The following is an 18,659-nucleotide window of genomic DNA, read 5'->3' as shown; positions in this document are numbered from 1 at the left end:
AGTCACTTATCGCACGGCCGTGTACAGAAGACCCCATTTGTCTCTTGTGATTTTCATCTGGATCCTTGCACATGTGTTTTCTCCCCATGCAACACACGGTTTTGTTTCTGTCACTCCGCACAAGCAGCACAGGGACAAGTTTGGGGGTTTTGGATTTGACACAGAAGTTCAGTGCCACAAGAAACGAGCTCGGAGTCGGTGCCGGTGTCTGTAAAAGTCTCTTGGTGTGTGTTCGGGCCTCGTCTTTGTCCTCTGAGGGAGAATGCTGTTTGGTGAATGTGGGATGAAGACAGCAGGTGTTGAGTCCCCTCTCTGAGTCACATTCACTTACAGCGTTCTCCCCCTCCATCCGTTTCCTCCCCTAATACACCCTCCTCCTCCTCCTCCTCCTCCTCCTCCCTGTGTGTGTTTGTGTGTGTGTGAGGTACTGTATAATTAAGCCCAAGCATCACACCCAGAGAAAGGATACAGTTTGCTGAAGGTTTCTTGACGAGTGACGTCACGTTGGGCCTGGTCAGGGCGGCTAATGAGCTGTGTCGAGGCGATGGTGTGAACGATTAACACGAGTGCATCTCTTGTCAGTCACCGCCGTGCTCCTCGCCGCCGCTTGTGCTGCATCAGTGTCGCAAGAGAAGCCCTGTTTTCCCTCACAGCCTACCACTCCCCCACCCTCACACCCTTCCCTCTCTCTCTCTCTCTCTCTATCCCTCAAATAGACACACAGGCTGGCTTCATTACTATTCACCAGGTTTCCACTAAGGCACGCATCATTGCCCGGCTCTCTACAACTGTGCCGGGAGAGGCGGGCGGGGGAGCGGAGGACAGGGAGAAGGAGAGGAAGGGGAGAGCGAGAGACGTCCTATGATAGGAGAGAATAAATCAGCATTGTGTTTTCTGTGTCCGAACGTGTGTGTACAAACATGTGTTACCCGACCGCCGCACGCAGGAGCTCTTCTCTCCTCTGCCTCTGACAGGGAAAATCTTCAGAGGGGGAACAAAAGCACGGCTCAGACCTCGATACAGATATCTGTGATCCCTTTGTGGGCTTTGGAATTCATTACTTGCCTTTCATTAAATCCACTGAGGTCATACGCTCTATCACAGCGTTCAAATTATCATCTGTGCTGATGACAGAAAGCGTCTCAGGCATGAAAACGGGGCACAAAGGTGGATTTCTGGCTTCAATGTAAACATCCTCCTCTGCTGTCGAACACTCTGTCACGACAATTTCAGCCAAAACCACATTTCACTATGAAACTGAATCTTTGCTGTGATGCTTTTGCCTTTGTTTTCTTCTCAATAGATCACAATGATTCTTAGGGTTACAGCTGCAGTGGAAACCTGCACATGAATGGATCAGGTGTGTTCAGATGATATCAACCGCAAGTGCAATTCCCTCCAATCTGCTGTTCGGACATATGAAAGAAGCTGTGATGTTCGAAGACTTTCTGTGATAACACATTTCTGGCAAATTTCACCATATTCTCTGTCTCTCTTCTCGGTGCATTTCAATTTTCGGGAGGTTTCGCGAGCGTTTGATGTTTCACTCTGTCGAGCTTCTTCCACTTTCTCTTTCTCAAGGTTTCAAACAAAACAGTGATTCATCGCCAGGAGGATTTGACATCACAGAAGATACATTTCCTCTGCTCTTTCCTGATAACGTCGACAGAGAGCTGGGAAGTGAGCAGGACATCAAAGATGTTCCTTTTGTGTTCTCACAAGATGTGAAATTAGGTTGTACGATAAAATACAGCTGCAACAATTTGTATCTTTCGTTAAGTGTCCAAACAAAACAATATAATTGTGTGAACTTAGGCCTTTATTTAGCGTTTTACGTCACCAAAAGTCTTTTTCAACCAGTTAGTGCCACTTCTGTGTTTCTTGTTAGATATGTGAGTCAGGTCTTCTGTTTGTTATCATCCTTTGATTTTCAGATGTAGTTGGTCCTCATGAAGTTTTGTTTTATTGACTTAATCTTTGAACAAGCGCCCTCCCCCTCCACATTTTAAGAACCTTTGTTAGATTTGTGTTAAAAATGAATAAAAGAAATAAGTCAACTTTATTTTGCTGCTGTTCTGATGCTGTCAAGTGTTTTGGTTGTTGATTTGTCTTTTCTCCACACAAAGTCACACAAAGGGGACAAGTGGGAAAGTGTTTCAATTTTATCTTCTGGGGACATGAATATTTGAACGTTATATCGTGGGATTTAATTTGCATTTTCTTCACTGTTTCACCAAGGAAATAATCAACAAATAAAATCATCATCATCATTTGCAGCTGTAATTCCTGTGAGCAGGTCTTGAGCGGCGCCTGATGAGTTCTATATTCGAGGATTTGATGCAGCGTTTTGAAGTTAAGTCGCCGCTACACATTCAAATCCAGCTGAGAGGAATTAACGTCAGCTTCACAGCATCAAAAGAAGGAATTAGAACAGTTTTCAAACCAAACCCTAAAGGTGATGTCTGAACACAGTTTGGTGTCAAACGCTAGAACGTAGAATGCACGTTTTGCACAAATCTTCATATATTTTCTTCAAGTTTCACACACAGTCAGACAGTCATAAGTTAGAGTGGGAGATAAATGTAGATAGGACCAGTAATAAGCATCACTACCAGTACTGAGCACTGAGGATCAACAGATAGAGCATCACTCTATTCATCTGGAGCACAACATTGTCTACAGAGGCCTCCAGATGTGAGCAGCTGTGCTTTGAGGAATCCTATAGAACTGCTGATTGAAGACAACTCTTCACTGAAATTGTGTTCCCAAGATATATGAGACTGGACTGTTGGAGACGTAATGTGACACATTGCAATGTTCTTTTTGAGATTCATAACAACTCGAGAGACGTATTAAAATATCTCTTTCGTGAGATGTAGCTTTTATTTTATTGCTTTCACGACCGATGTCCAACAGCAAATGAATTCTGTCAGAGATTTGTTCCATCTCCTAACACAACCTGAAACCGTTGGGATTTTGTGAAGTCACACTGCTATGCTAAATGTCCAGTGACACGCTCTTGAAACAAAATATCTGTGGGGACTGAAAGTAGAGAAAGTTCTGAACACACACTCGACAAGTCAAGTTCACTTTTCCCTGTGAGACTAATGTGTACAAATAACATTGCACTTTATATATATATATCTTCGTTTATCTTTAGTGTATCTCACAAAACAGGTGAAGGTGTTAGTCAGCTGTGTGCACTGGTTTCTTTTTGTCCCTAAAATATAAAGAAATTACACTTTTGAATTCTGTCACATGTCACAAATTGAATTTGAATGATTTGTCTTGCTTCATGTTTGTAGAGCGGATTTGCAGAAGAGCCCGGTTTTGCCTCGTAGACACGTCTGTTTGCATACCACACATCCTCGTCTCTATTTTGGGTCTGGGGGAGATGTGGAGGAGGTGGGGGGGTGCACTGCAGGGCATTTCCACCCAGCTCGACAGCGACAGACTGGAGAAATGTGGATCTGGGACGGGTACATTTCCAGAGCCAGTGGCACGTTTGCTTTTGATAATCCCTGAACTTGTGTTAATGTACAAACACGTTGCAACTTCCTTCTTCTTATAGTCATTCAAATGTAATAAATACAATATAGTTATATATACAAACAGAATTAAGCTCAACGGTCCCTAAAGAAAGACAGTATTTAGAAAGAAGGATCAGACTGTGATTCCTCTCTCATTGTTCTGGCTCCGTCTCAGGCCTCTGATTGAGACTTGGCTAAATGTCGGCCTGTGGAGATAAGACAGAGACACTGTCCACTTTAAACCCTGATACTGATGTCTTGTGGCTGCCATCAGCTGTGTGTGCTAGTGTGTGTGTGTGTGTGTGTGTGTGTGTGTGTGTGTGACTACTACAAAGATATATATATATATATATATTCAACTGTTGTGACCATCTTGTGTTATTAATAATAATAATAACAATAATAGCTTGAATTTATATATCACCTTTCAAGAGCCCCAAGGAAGCTTTACATCTGCCCGTGAAAAGAAAACAAATTATTAATTAATAATACGAATCTCCATAAAAAATGTTGTTACTTGTAAAATGCTGCTTAAGTATCAAATTTCTTTTTCTTGAATTGTGGATCTAGTGCACCATCTAGTGGTGACTTTTAGGAGCAAAAACAGACAACTTGTGAAATCCCTGAACTATGAACTCTGCTTTGTTAATTTATTTATTTTGTGTAATTTCTTTTCCTTAAAAAAATAAAAATAATGTTTTTACTAATATTGGTTTTAAATATATATAATTTGTTAAACAATAAAGCACTTTGTTACTTGAAAAGTGCTATACAAATAAAGTAGTTGTTAATATTATTATTATTATTATTATTATTATTATTAGTAGTAGTAGTATTAGTATTAGTATTAGTATTAGTATTATTAGTATACACCACTATAAGACAGCTTATATTTTATATTTTATATCATAAATCTTGAATATTGTAAATATTTATCTCTTCTGCTTTTCCTTATAAGGGTTGTGGGAGGAGCTGGAGTTAATTTAAATGCCAAATAACAGTAAGTAAATATGTATCATTATAAATAACAAGCAATATATGACTTTGTTTAAATTTGCCCTCACCTTTACCTGCTGCAACATTGAATGGATTTAACAAATAAGGCATCAATAACAGGCAATTCTGCATGTGGAGCTTATACTTGTGACTTATACCATTACCTTAATACTTGATGAAGTTTGATTTAAATATGATTTTGCAGAACTTTACTTTTAAAGCTTATAAAGTTACAATGTTTCTACATTGTGATCTTGTAACTTTTACTAGAGGAGACAATCAGTTAATTTCTTACGAGGAATGTGCTCAACACTTAAATTGTTGGAAATGATCAATATTTGCATTTTCATAGATTTTAGTTTTGTTCAATGTGTAGATGTGACTTTATGAACTGTTACACACACACTGTACCACTTATTGATCTAGAATGTGCAAATCAGATGCTCTACTTCAGTAACCGGAGCTTGATGTTGATTTTTAACTTGCACACCTCCAAGCTTACGGTGGTTGACAATTACCTGGAGAAGTCATCTTATGTTGCTTTGTCTTCAGGAGAGGAAGTGGGTGTTAATGAATGCCTTTTGTATAAACACATGTATCTCTCAGGGTCTAGGACCTGAAACCGCATCTCCACGTTGTAGGACGCTGGCAAATGAGTTACACAGCCCAGCTCTGCAGACTGTGTGGATCTGACATGTAACACTGAGAAGACAGATACAGTCACAGGAAAATTACTGTGCATGTTGTGTAACTGTTGCTAATAAAACGTTTGTTAAAAGCAACACAGACAGAGACGCGTGGCAGAGGAGTCAGATATGCATCATATCTCTGTATCAAGGGCAAACAAACAGGTATAATATCAGATTTGCCGATGCTGCAGCATTGTATCATCCTCATAGTGGCATTTATTGTCTAAATTCCTGAAAACTTTTATTCACAAGTTAAAAAATGACTGAATTCACACTTACAATGATAAGCCTGTGTTCTGATTTCCTTCGTGTCCCCTGTTTAAACCCTGCAGGAAGCCCATATTTGTCCATAACCAGTAAAGCTTTTGCTTCTTCTCTGCAATCATTAAGGGGATTAGGTATTAAATCCTTCGTCTTATTCAAACCACAAGGGTCAAGCAATGCAGCACATTACTCACCATCATTCATCTTAGAAGATTGCATTTTCAAATCCATTGAACAATCGTGTGTCAGCCTCCCACCTTTCTAAACAAAGAGACGTGCACTGCTTCTGCTGCGAGTGGACACAGGGTCAAGATCAACATTGTAGTGTCACATCACACATATGATCCATGTTGTTCATCTATAGTCATGCTCCTTTTTTATCACATTGGCTTTCACAAGTACTGTAAAATTACAGATAGTTCACCAAAAATATGAAAATTCACTCATTATCTACTCACCACTGTGTCGATGGAGCCGTGGGTGAAGTGTTTGACTCCACAAAACCCTTTAGGAGCCTCAATACAATTGAAGTAAATGGTGACTCCTTCTTTAAGGACTCCTCTGGAGCCGAGTTCACGTGTGGATCACAGCGGATATTTAGGCTAAATGCATGGAGTATATTTTCCGTTTTCCGTTGTTTCATCCGTTTGAAGACTTGGTCACCATTTACTTTAATTGTATTGGAATGCTTAGACCCTATAGAAACCGTTCAACCATTGCTAAAGACCCACTTCTTGTCACTGGCTTTTTTAATTCTCAAATATTTATGACGTATTCATGTTTTTTATTTATTCTCTGTTTTTATATATGTATATGTAAAATTTGACTTGACTTGGACATAATTGGTAATGAGCTCCTGTAGAAAATCCTCTGCAAAGAATGACAACATAAAATTTCTTAAATAAAGAAATATACACACAGCAGAGACAAAACTGTGTGAGGAGAAAGAGGGAGTGATGTTTTATAAATTGTGGCATAATTAAACAATAACGTCTCAGTTGTTGCCACAGCAAAAAATATCAATTAAATCGATATTAACATTTTACTAACTATCATGTCATTTTTTGGTGTCTGATCTAAGATTGTCCAGGTATGACAGAAAAGACAACGTGTCCGTGAACCACTGATGTGTCATTGCTTCCTGAATGATACACTCATGATTGGAGGCACCCAGACTTACAAACGCACACTTTCTGGTGGCATTTCAACACACTGGCACCGGCAATCATTGACACAATTCAAATCGGCATATTATTGTTGGAAGATCCTCCACTTCACCCATTAACTCAGGTGGACATCCTCTTCGGGTTAGGCAACGCCGAGAGGTTGGAGCTCAAAGCTTTAAAAGAGATCGAGAAACTCATTCAACTGCAGCAAGCGTCCACAAAGCAGACTTTGTGATATTATTCTTAGTAAAAAATAAAAAAATTCTTTGTCAATCTGTGTCCCTGAGTTACTTCTGTCTTTACCGTGGTCAAGATGTTTTTCGACGAACGGATTGTAACGCTGTTCAAGAAGAATGCCCATCACACGCTGACCTACTGGAGCGTTTTCTTCAGCTTCGGACTCTGCATCGCTTTCCTCGGGCCGACCATTTTGGACTTGCAATGTCAAACCAACTCGACGCTCAGCCAGATCACCTGGGTGTTCTTCGCCCAGCAGTTCTGCCTGTTGATCGGCAGCTCTGTTGGCGGCATTTTCAAACGGACGTGAGTAAGACCAGACTGTGTTGCACTGTTTGATGACTTTCGTTATCGGTAATATTTCTCTCCTTTCTTTCTCGAAGGTTGTTCCGTGCTCTCGGCGCCTTATTCGTCTCCGCTCTCGTCATCTCTTTGATATTCGCCATCATCCCATTTTGCAATAATGTCCTCCTGCTGGCCATCGCCATGGCTGTGTCCGGTTTGGCGATGGGCATCATTGACACCATAGCCAACATCCAGCTGGTGACCATCTATCAGAAGGACTCTGCTGTTTTTTTACAGGTGGAAAATCCTGCAGCACCAACACCACATATGTAGAAAGAGACACAGCAGCGTTCACATCCCATTAATAATCAACAGCAGGTTTAGGCGAAAATAAAAGGTTTTGGTTTCCAATGAATATTAAAGGACTATGCTAAAATATAATCTGTGTGAGTTTACAAGTTAGGATCTACTTATATGCTGTAGTTTTTTTTTTTTTTTTTTTAAAAGCTAAATGTCTCTGGTTTTCGTCTTTGTCCACAATTTGCAGGCTCTTCACTTTTTCATCGGGTTCGGAGCCCTGGTGAGCCCCCTGATCGCAGATTCCTTCCTCTCAGAGACAGGCTGCGGGAATCACATGGCGAACCAGACCGAGATGATTCATCATTTAAGGAGCATGCTGAGGAACAGTCCCACTGCAGAGCACAACATAACTCTACAACATGAGGGAGGGGGCTGGGAACCCAGTGTGCACAAGGCTTTCTGGATCATGGCATTTATTAATGTACGACACTGAGCCAACACAGATTTAAAAGTTATTTTCCCAGTTGCAATAGATGAAGTAAAAGCTGAATATTGTGTGTGCTTCATTAGCTGCCTGTGCCACTGGCCGTGTTGTTCCTGATGTATCGGGAGCAGCTGATCCCGTGTCTTCCCAGCAGCACTCCTCGCCTCCTGGATAAAGATGAACTGGCGATGGAGAACCAGCAGGGGGCTGAGGGCCAGGAGGTGGAGCAGAAGGAACATGAAGCAGGAGGTAAAGAAGTGATTTTATACTTTATATTCAAAATGAGTCTTGTGCACGTTGGAAACAATGCTGTTAATGTCCTGTCATGTGCAGAATCTGTTTGAAGTGAATCTTGGTTCTGATGCAGGTCATGGGGATATCTTCAGTTGCTGTCAGAATGATAACCTGCGTGGTTTGCCAGCGTCCTTCTTCATGATTCATATCTTCGGTGGGCTGGTGCTCTTCATGACTGACGGTATTGTGGTGAGTGAGGGGTGTAGATGATTAATATGATCGGCACGTCGCGAATTATGTCCCCGAATCAGCTGCAAATAAAACCCGGACTGCAGAGCACGTGAATAAATCTTTTTCTTGTCAGGGTGTATATGCTGGCTTCGTGTACACGTACGCTGTGGAAGCTCATGAGACACTGTCTCATCAGACAGCAGGGTACCTGGCCAGTATCTTTTGGGCAGCCATCACCGCTGGACGCCTGTTGTCCATTCCTCTGTCGTTTCGTATCCAGCCCGTGAAGCTGCTCATAATCAACCTGGTAAAGCAAGTGAAACATCACATTCTAGATGAGACACTCCACGATATCAAGGAATTTGATCACACTCTCTTCTCTTTCTCTTCACAGGTGGGGGCCATTGTTACTGTGCTGATGCTGCTCATTTTCTACAAGAGCAGCATCTTCTTGTTTGTTGGTACCGGTTTATGTGGGCTGTTCCTCAGCAGCATCTTCCCCTCTATGCTCGCCTACACTGAAGACATCCTCGATTACCAGGGTATAATTCAGTGTTAATAGCACAAGGATAACGACGCAGTAATGGCACCGGAGCAAAGAGAGGAAATAAACCATCCATTTCTTTTTTTTTACAGGATGTGCAACCTCAGTCCTGGTGACAAGTGCAGGGATGGGAGAGATGGTGATGCAGGTTCTCATTGGCCAAGTGAGTTTGATGAGTAACTTTATTATTATGGAAATATAGAGTGAAGAAATTGGGTTGTATTTGCAGAATCAAGACTGGTGGAGATTCAGAATCATGACCAGTAGTTGAACGTTACCATCTCATCCCTAGATCATCCAGACTGAAGGCAGCTACAGCTTCCTGTTGTGTGGAGTGATAATCGCCTGCATGGGATTTATCTTCTTCATCGGGCTGCTGCTGTTCCATCGAATGCACAGAAATTACCTATTAGGTGCAGTATCAACCCACACCTTCAAACGCCTTCATACTCTGCTGCTGAATGTGCTTTTTCATTCATTTCCCTCCCCTGCGACCCAACAGGAACATCGAAAAAGTCCACCATGGTGGAGGAACCGGCGGCAGCAGAGCAGAACGGATCCGCCAAAACAGAAGCGAACAAGGAGAACGAGAGCAGCTGAGAGACGGCCGTGTTTTCACCCAAGCTGGCTACTGTAGGAGATGAAGTATTACTGCGATTTAGCCTCAAATACTTCATATGATTTACCTGAGACTACAAAATGTTCACTTCATGTGCTGATATACTTCCATAGAGGTGGGAATAACGTGGTATTTTCCAAGTAGATTATTTGCTACTGTCAGAGGTTATATTTCAAATTCTTAGATTGTTTTTTCTATTTTGTAAATCACATTACTGTGTGTTTGTTGTATATGACATTACGATACAAGGTTAATGATTGTGTCAGCAGTTTGCCATGTAAAATATACCTTTGTAGACTCGACACCTTTTTCTGTATTTGCATTTTAAATGTAATCTTTTGTTTCCATGTGTTTTGCATATCTTTTGTCATATGTAAAAGAAAATACACATACTGTGTAATATGTCCATTAAAGCTCTTATACTGAGACGGGGAACATATATGTGTAGTTGATCGATCCACATACATTGATTGCACAGAAAACTATTTGGACACATACAACATAGATATGTTTATTTGTCTTTGCTTTCAAAATTAACCATTCAGCTTTGGGTTTTACATTGTTTAACATCCAGCGTGTGAAGGGATGGACTTTGCACTCAGGGCATTTAACCTCTGAGAACTTATAAGAACAAATGTAGAACAGACTCCAGCAGCCTTTGAACGGTTAACCAGTCAATCTATAACTTCTACTTTAGGACCAGTTGCAGCAAGAGCAGGCGCTGTTGAAGACCAGGCCGGCAGCACAGTTCTGGAAGTAGGTTTTCCCACTGCTGCAGTTGTAGAACTGGTTCTTGTTGGTTGGGTTGGGGTACATGCCGTTGGCCTTTCCGGCGCAGAAGCCGGTGTTCATGCCGCTGGTGCCTGAGCCCCGACCAGAGGAGCTGCCGCCGCTGGAGCCGCCACTGGAGCCGCCACTGGAGCCGCCTCCAGAGCTGCCTCCAGAGGTTGTGCTCACTCCGGCAATCGGAGGAAGGCGAGTGGCAGGAGGGGCACAGGCTGAAACCACAAATCAATTATTTAATCTTTTTCTCAGAACATTTCATGAATTCCACATAGATCATCAATAATAAGTGTATTTCGAGTCTTACATGCTTGTTCCAGATTCAGACCCTTTTTGAGAACATTAATCATTGGGTATTTTCCCTGGTTGCAGAAGGTGCCCAAGTAGTCGTCCATATCAATGGTCCACACCATGGCACCACCAAAGTTACTTTTCTTCAGCCAGTCAACCTACATACAGCCAGAATAAAAAAACACAATTGTAGCAATGTACAGAAATATAGGTTCTGATTACAGAGATTAAACTCAGTCTGTTACCTTGATCTGGAAGCTCTTCATGTTGTCATAGCCCACCCACTGGTTTCCCTTGTAGGCATATGGCACATCCTGGGCCTGGTTCCATACCTCAGTCGCACCGTTCAAGAATCCGCAGATCTGTAACGTCACAAAGCAATGTGTGTGTGTGTGTGTGTGTGTGTGTGTGTGTGTGTGTGTGTGTGTGTGTGTGTGTGTGTGTGTGTGTGTGTGTGTGTGTGTGTGTGTGTGTGTGTGTGTGTGTGTGTGTGTGTGTGTGTGTGTGTGTGTGTGTGTGTGTGTGTGTGTAATGACAGCCGTAGAAATCATTCACTTCTTCGTCTGGTGGCTACAATACTTTGCTAAACTATAATCTGCTCTGTTGCTAAGCATAAATATTGGGTCACAGTGATCGTAAGAAGGAATACCTCAAAGTAAGCGAGTTCTCCAGCCTCCTGCGTGTACTTTCCTGGAGTTCCAGCACCGGCAATAGGTGCTCCAACCCCGTGGTCAGCAGGGTTCTTGAGAGTGAATGTGTTGCCATATGTGGGGAAACCGACAATCAGCTTCTCAGCAGGGGCTCCCTGACTCTTCCAGTAGTTCATGGCATAATCCTGGAATGAAGGAATCAGACATATACATGGATCTGGATCTAGAGAGATTGCAAATGAAATGCATGTATATTCTTTCCACTCACCACGTTGAAATAGATGAAACCACCCTTGTCCTCAGGGCCTTTGAACAAGGGGCTGCAATCACCAGTCATGGGGTCCCAAGAGCCGTGGAAATCATAGGTCATAACATTGATCATATCCAAGGACCTGTGAGGGGAAAACAAGGAGGGAAAGTTCTAACCACCGACTTAAATAAGCTTTCGTTCATGTCGCAAAAGTTACTTCAAATGCTTACTGGCCAAGTTTGGGAATCTGATAAGCAGATTCGATGGTGTCCTTTCCGGCCGCTACGGCAGCGGACATCAGGAGACGAGCCCTGTTGCTCTGCTTGGCCTCCGTCTCAAAGGAGGCTCTCATCTCCTGATGAATGTCAACACAGGGAAGGAGGAATATTTAGTGTCAACTCCAGGATTCATAATCCATGAGTCGTAACAGGGACAGGTTGAGAATTGTTTTACTTTTATGTGTTTTAAAGATGAAACTTTTCAATCCTGTCCATTTGTTTGTTTGTTTGTTTGTTTATAAGCGAGATTACACAAAAACAGAAACAGTAGGGGTCAGGGAAGAACGCATTCCATGTAAGTACAGATCTGGATCAGGGGCCGGATCCAGGAAATTTGTTTTCACTTTCTTAAAAAATTTAAATTTCACCAATACAATAAATAATTTGTGGATCTTGATAAAAAGACAAATCTGACATATTGTGCAGACTAATATCCGTAAGTATGTTTGGTGCAGCTTGACTGAATTAAAGGGATTATTGGGCCTTGGCGGCAGATATAGTAGTAGAAATTGTTTCCAATTTATTCAGAGGAAGTGATTGTTGAATCTAAATAGAAAAGCAGAAATGACGAACGAACCTCCAGGAAAACTGAGTAGTTCTCTTTATCGCTGTACGAGCCGCCCCTGTTGGCTGGATACTCCCAGTCGATGTCGAGCCCATCGAACTCATACTGCCTCAGGAATGAAATGACGGAGCTGATGAAGGTCTGACGGTTGGCAGGGCTTGACACCATTTGGGAGAATCTAATACAGGAGGAGAAATGCATTAAGGCAGATGATCCTCGTTGTTTGCAGAGTCAGAGTCTGTGGATTCCTGCAGATGATCTCACCCTGTGGAGCCATAGTTCCAGCCTCCGACTGACAGAAGAGTCTTCAGGGCGCCGTTCCTGCAAATAAATCAGATATTTTACTTCTGCAGTTGCAACTAAATCAATCTCAACACTCTAACTGTGCTTTATTATTATTATTTCTATTCTTCAACAGGATAATTTCCTTTTGTACAGGAGAAAATAGAGATTTTTTTAGTGACTCACTGGTTCTTCAGGCCGTTGAACTGACTGTAAAGCTCCACATCATTCCACTCATACGTGGCCAGTTTGTTGTTCTTAATGGTGGCGAAGGCGTAGAGCAGATGGGTACACAGGCATGGGTCGATGTCAGTGGGCATATAGATGGTTGGAGGGGGTCGGTACTGAGCCCAGTTTGTGAAGTAGCATGACAGTATGTAGGATGAGCCTTTGACACATAAGAAATCCATCATTTACAGAACAATATAATGCAATTTCTGACCGTAAGAATACAAAATAATCAAGTACAGTGTATAACGTAATTAGAAATATCTTACCGAGCTGCGCGTGCAGCAGCAGGGCCAGAGCTGTGAATGTTAAAAAACAGGTTTCAGCAAAGGAAATTTTATCTCAGTGGGAAAAAGGCTCAGAATTGCAGTCTAAAAATAGATGTAATATTCCGTTAAAGGCAAAACTGGGAAACAGTCATTCTCAGGAGGACATCCACTACATATTAAAGAGACCACAGCAGCGTAGACTTACCCGTCACAAACAGTACTTTGCCCATGACTACCTTGTACAAGGAGGTCAACCGACCCCTGCACTCACTTTTATACACGTCCAGTTCGTCCACCTGCCAGAACAGGTGTTTATTTACAAGTGATTGTCTCAGAGGAGATTATCAAAAGTGCTCACTTAAGAAGTCCGATGTGATTCCTTATCGTGCGTTCAGGCATTTTCTCCACGTACACTTTCTCCTTGTGTGAAGGTCTCATTCATGTAGAGCAAATACGTTTACAAGGTCTGCAGCAAACAGGCCTGATACATGTTTAAAACAATCACCACAAAACACTAAAACAACAATGATGAATTTGTCATAAATGCTAAATAGGATGTACATACAGTATATTCTCAAGGTTTTGCCTTATTTGTCAAATTTGTAATGAAAATGTATATATGACTGAATGGTAAAATCCAGTGAATCATATCTTAACAGCAAAATAGAAGAAAAGACAGATTTTCTTCTGTGGGTTAATGAAAGACATCATATCCATTTGTATAGTAAAATTATTGCTTCTACTGAGTAATCAAGAAATTTGATCAAATAGTATGAGGTGATTCATAAAAACAAATGGGCAAAATAGCTTTTGGAAAACACAAGCGATGATAATCAAACTGCAAAGAGGACTGTGATATGTCATGTGGACAGATTTACATAAAGACCCAAGCATTCCCCAGGGGACGGGAGAGCTTATCTAATCATTTAGCCTCTGTTATAACGCCACCTTGTTTATCATGAACAGTTTATGTAATATTTAAAGAAAGATATGCTTGTGTCAGCAACAAAAAAAAAAAGTCCCTGCCGTGCCAAAGCCCAGAAGCAGAAGTTAATGTCATTTACTTTTTCCAAAACAAGTCTGTCTGCTTTTCAGGGTGTGTCTCACAAAACATGCTTGGGCAAACATCAAGGTTAAGGTGAGCAGGGTGTTTCATTCACCCTCTGACGTTCTGAGGTATATGTGAAAAACAATTCAAAGTGAGTTTTACCAAGGTCATTTCATTATCTTTCAGTGAACCAATTTTATTTTATTTTCACAGCCCATATTCACAAATCACTTGATGAGTGAGTCACTCTTAGGGGTCAACAAGGAGCCACGTGTGAGTGATCTCTCTGGACGGATGATGGACAGAAGTGCAATAGATGCTGTGTGTAGCTGAACACATCAACAACATAACAACATTTACAACATTGATTAGAACAGTTTTTAACGTCATGGAGAGTTGTGTCAAAGTTTGAAGTTTTATCATCTCAGGACAGTTTACTTGAGAATTCCTCCTCTGAGGAGCAAATCAAATCTCTCAAATATTTACATGTGCGTTCATTATACATCTGCTGATTTTAAAACACATAGAGAAATAATGTGGACAGAGTCACCTCATTCAAATGGACCTTAAATATTCACAAACTTAAAATGAGATTCTGCCCTTTTTCCAGTGACAGAGATGAAATGTCTGTTTTGAAGAAGCCTTGGTTGTCAAAGAGATTTACAGAAATAGACTTGTGCTTCTGGGTGTTGCAACCTGTTGGCTGCTTACATGTAATCACTGTGTGTGTCACCACTAGTTCTGTTTTTTAACTCAGTGGTTTGACCTAATCTCTCTCAGAGTCAAATTCATGTCATTCGTCCTTAACTCTAATAATACACATCGATGCTGTTGCTATACGCTGCTAAAAGTGGATAATTCTCCTGTAAAGTTCAGTAAAGAACTGTTGAGTTCAGTAAAATGTAATTGTTTTTAATCTGGTGCTTGCAATTCATTGTCATCCCTCATGTCAGTCAAATCTCACACTGCGGCGCAACTGCGACACGTCTCACCTTGAGGTATTTGTTATGCACATGATTTTTGCTACAGTTACATATATGGCAGTCATAGTTATTCTGTCATATTCCCTGAGATATTTGTGAAAATGTTGGGGGAAAAAAGTCCTGTTTTACAATGTTGTAGGGTTTCTTGTCCCATCCTTCCATCAAGTTCTGTAGTTTTTATGTAATCCAGCTGTCAAACAACAAACAAACCAACAGACAGGAGGTAATACATCCACTTAAAACCCTCCTCTGATAAGTTCTGTAATAAAGAAAGTTGTGGATGGGAAATAATGATTAATAAAGATCAAGATGATGAAGAAAACAACAAAATACAACATTAACAATGAAATATTTAAACCTATACAATGTCCGCTCAAGTGAGCTGCACCTCAGAAATCAGCACAAAAAAAAACACCAGCGTGAATTTAATATTGACATGAAATAGCAAAGTCTGTGAAAATATATAACACTGGTCTCAGTTGCATCTGTTTTAAGCCACTAATGTTACAGGAAGGAAACACTGAGGAAATACTCAGGCAGATGTGGTGAAGCAATGCAAACTGCGCCTGCAAACCAGATTTAAAAGTATTTTTCAAAGTCTGATTAGGCAACAATGCAGATGATAATCTGTGAAAGAAAAATAAGAATTTAGATGTTTATTAAACATATTATGTCTTTGGATAATTTGGTCTTTAGTGCCACCTGCTGCTAAAGTAAATAAACTGACTACAGCTCTCGCTCTGCAGTAGTAAAACACAGCAGAATAAGATGCACAGGGAAATTTTGCAAGTCAACAATAATGCCCCAAAAAAGGCCAACATTTTTTCTCATGCGTCACTTGATTGCACAACTGTATGTGAGAAATAAGAGGAGGTGGCCAAATGTTGCATTATGCTTCCACTTTGCGTTGTTCTGTCAGTTCTCATCATGAAAATCCCAGGAGGATGTGTTGGCTTCCTTGATGGTAATTAATGGAAACTTCTAAAGCTTCTTCTTAACAGAGTAACATGGAAACGATTGGTTTGTTCAACTTTCTAACTGAGATCATGTGATTTGTTCTTCTCTTCCTGCAGCCACAGTTCTGTTTCTCATCTGGCTGACAAAGCAGACAGTGGGCTCGGGTCCGCTCTCCGCTCCAGAGGAGGTGACCGCAGCAATCGGAGGATCTGTGACGGTCGCTTGTCAGTATGATCCTCAGTACACAAGCAACACAAAGTACTGGTGCAGAGGAGCGGTGTATATCCTTTGCAGAATAGTGGTGAAAACCCCCAGGAACAGAGACAGTGATAGAAGCTTCATCGCTGATAATAAGGAGGCAGGAGTCTTCACCGTAACTATGACTTCACTCAACTACAGGGATGAGGATGTGTACTGGTGTGTCATCGCAATACATGGAGGGAACATCCGAACTCGAGTCCAGCTCCTTGTCTCCCACACAGTCACAGGTAATGAAGGTCTTCCTCAGATGTAAATCAATGACTCTTAACTTAAAACATGTTGTTTGGTTTAAAATGTTTTTTTTTCCTGCAATGCTCCCAATATCAGTCCCCAGTTAGTTGTCTTGTTTAAAAAATGGTGAATCTACAGACAATTTCATATTGTACGTACAAGTGTAGTCTAACTAATTAAATATGAACATGACTCCCTGGCAGAAGAGATGTTGTTTCTCAATGGGACCTTCCGGGTTAAACAAAGGATAACTAACTAACTGACTGACTGACTGACTGACTGACTGACTGATTATATACCACAACAATAAGTATTAGCTAAATAAGTAGACTGAATAATTATAAATGCAACATAGTAAACATTATTTTCGGTCAGATGTAAGATTATATAAACCCTTACCAAAAAAACGTTTTAATTAGTTTGCCGCCCCTTATTCTGATGATTTGTGTTCACTGCTGTATTGTCTTGATCTTTGTATTTGTTACTTTTTTTTTGCGGAAATCACAATTGAAATGTATGAAATGTTTTTTTGTCATGTTAACAGACCAATTTATGAGATTTAATCAAAACAGTGACTCTCACCCCAGGTAATGGTAAAAAGAAAAGTAGATTATAGTTGTTATTTAATATACACATCATTTGTAGGAGACAGGTTCGATCAGTCATTTGTGTTTAACTTTTAACTCAAATGTATTTTTTCCACAGTGGTGACACCCACCGCCCCGATGGCACTGAATCATGATGAAATAAGGTGAGATGAGTCTCCAGGAGGAATATATTGCACTGCATAAGTCAAATTAACTAAATTAAAAGTAATATATACAGTTATGTTCTGCATACATGAAAAGTAACAGGTTCTAATCCCAGTTAATCTCTTTGTTAACTAGTTGGTGGGCGACTCTACGCTGGATCCTCTTTATTTTAATGTTGTGCTGTTTGATATCAACTCACATCGCTGTGTGGCGGATACAAGCTGCGAAGAAGAACATGTCGGCAACAACAATTTCACCATCACAACTCACTTAAGTAAACAATTATGAATGAAAGTCAGGCAGCACCATATTTCTAATCATGGGTGAATTATAACTGTGTATGGCCACAGAACCATTCCTCCAGCAGACACTCTATCAGAGTGTGAATTAAACTGAAAAATAAACCAAGTGAAAAATTGGCTTCCAGCTTCTCCTTTCTTGTATTTAAATGATTAAAACCTCATTAATTTCAGTGCCGGGCAGAAGATAACTTTGGGTTCAACTTTTGAATATAGCACCTCTGGAAAACTGAGTCTCCTGACTATCATTTAATGCGTATGCAGATCTTATATGGATGGTCATAAAGGCCTGTTCTTTTCAAATTTAACCACCAGGTCTGAGGGTTTTTTACTGAATCTGTGAGTGTTGTACTTGTGCTGCAAACAAGGATGCAGAATAAAAATCCCTCATGAATTAATCAAAGGCCCAACTCATGTGAAGTGCTGCTTTTAAAACAATAAAAAACAGGGACAATTAATGGTTGATTGGTAAAACACACATTGATTTTTACGTACAATTAAAAGCTAATTATGTTAAAATTCCCGAAAAACTTTGCATATTACACTTAAAGAGAGGTAGTGATGACTTTAATTATTTAAACTACACTATGAGCTGTTGGGGCTGTAATATGTAATAATTAAGGGCCAACTGTTCAATTTTTATTCTTTAATTAGACAGGAAGAAAATGGTTAACATTTTCCCCAAACTTCCGATTTGCTTCCAGCACTAAACCATGTATTTAAGAAAATAATGACATCAGTTGCTGTAATTTGTTTCTCCTTTTTTCTAAAACTTCAAATCATTACTCCCTAAATGTAACAGTTTTATTTCCTTCCAGTGTAACTTAAATTTAAATACCAATAGGAACCAGAAGGTATTTGATTAGGTCTGTGGCTTGTTCATACAGTTAAAGGTTCAGTGTGTAAGATTAAGGTGAAAAGGATCTTTGACAGGAACTGAATATAAAATAATC

At 40.6% G+C, this 18,659-nt stretch overlaps 3 protein-coding genes across 3 annotated transcripts; 2 read left to right on the top strand and 1 right to left on the bottom strand.

The window, feature by feature from the left end:
- Positions 1-6,958: 6,958 nt before the first annotated feature.
- mfsd4ab (major facilitator superfamily domain containing 4Ab) lies at positions 6,959-9,560 on the top strand. Its single transcript, XM_035159714.2, has 10 exons — positions 6,959-7,188; positions 7,266-7,464; positions 7,715-7,948; positions 8,038-8,200; positions 8,319-8,434; positions 8,550-8,723; positions 8,811-8,958; positions 9,053-9,123; positions 9,253-9,373; positions 9,463-9,560. The coding sequence occupies exons 1-10, from the start codon at positions 6,959-6,961 to the stop codon at positions 9,558-9,560; spliced, it is 1,554 nt and encodes a 517-aa protein (XP_035015605.1).
- A 516-nt stretch (positions 9,561-10,076) lies between these two features.
- Positions 10,077-13,405, bottom strand: LOC118110578 (acidic mammalian chitinase). The gene is made up of 11 exons (XM_035158469.2): positions 13,381-13,405; positions 13,176-13,205; positions 12,865-13,066; positions 12,661-12,717; positions 12,409-12,574; positions 11,784-11,908; positions 11,572-11,695; positions 11,303-11,488; positions 10,899-11,015; positions 10,670-10,811; positions 10,077-10,577 (listed from the first exon to the last, which is right to left on the bottom strand). The coding sequence occupies exons 1-11, from the start codon at positions 13,403-13,405 to the stop codon at positions 10,273-10,275; spliced, it is 1,479 nt and encodes a 492-aa protein (XP_035014360.2). The 3' UTR covers positions 10,077-10,272.
- Positions 13,406-16,088: 2,683 nt separating this feature from the next.
- LOC118110580 (CMRF35-like molecule 1) lies at positions 16,089-17,826 on the top strand. The gene is made up of 4 exons (XM_035158472.2): positions 16,089-16,170; positions 16,280-16,651; positions 17,361-17,406; positions 17,543-17,826. Exons 1-4 carry the CDS (start codon positions 16,098-16,100, stop codon positions 17,679-17,681), a joined length of 630 nt encoding a protein of 209 aa, XP_035014363.2. The 5' UTR covers positions 16,089-16,097; the 3' UTR covers positions 17,682-17,826.
- Positions 17,827-18,659: the final 833 nt, after the last annotated feature.

The sequence above is a fragment of the Hippoglossus stenolepis genome, chromosome 6 (genome assembly GCF_022539355.2).
Source record: "Hippoglossus stenolepis isolate QCI-W04-F060 chromosome 6, HSTE1.2, whole genome shotgun sequence".
NCBI classification, from domain to species: Eukaryota; Metazoa; Chordata; class Actinopteri; order Pleuronectiformes; family Pleuronectidae; genus Hippoglossus; species Hippoglossus stenolepis.
Note: the sequence above shows the minus strand (reverse complement) of the source record. Positions and strands in the feature narration are given on the sequence as shown.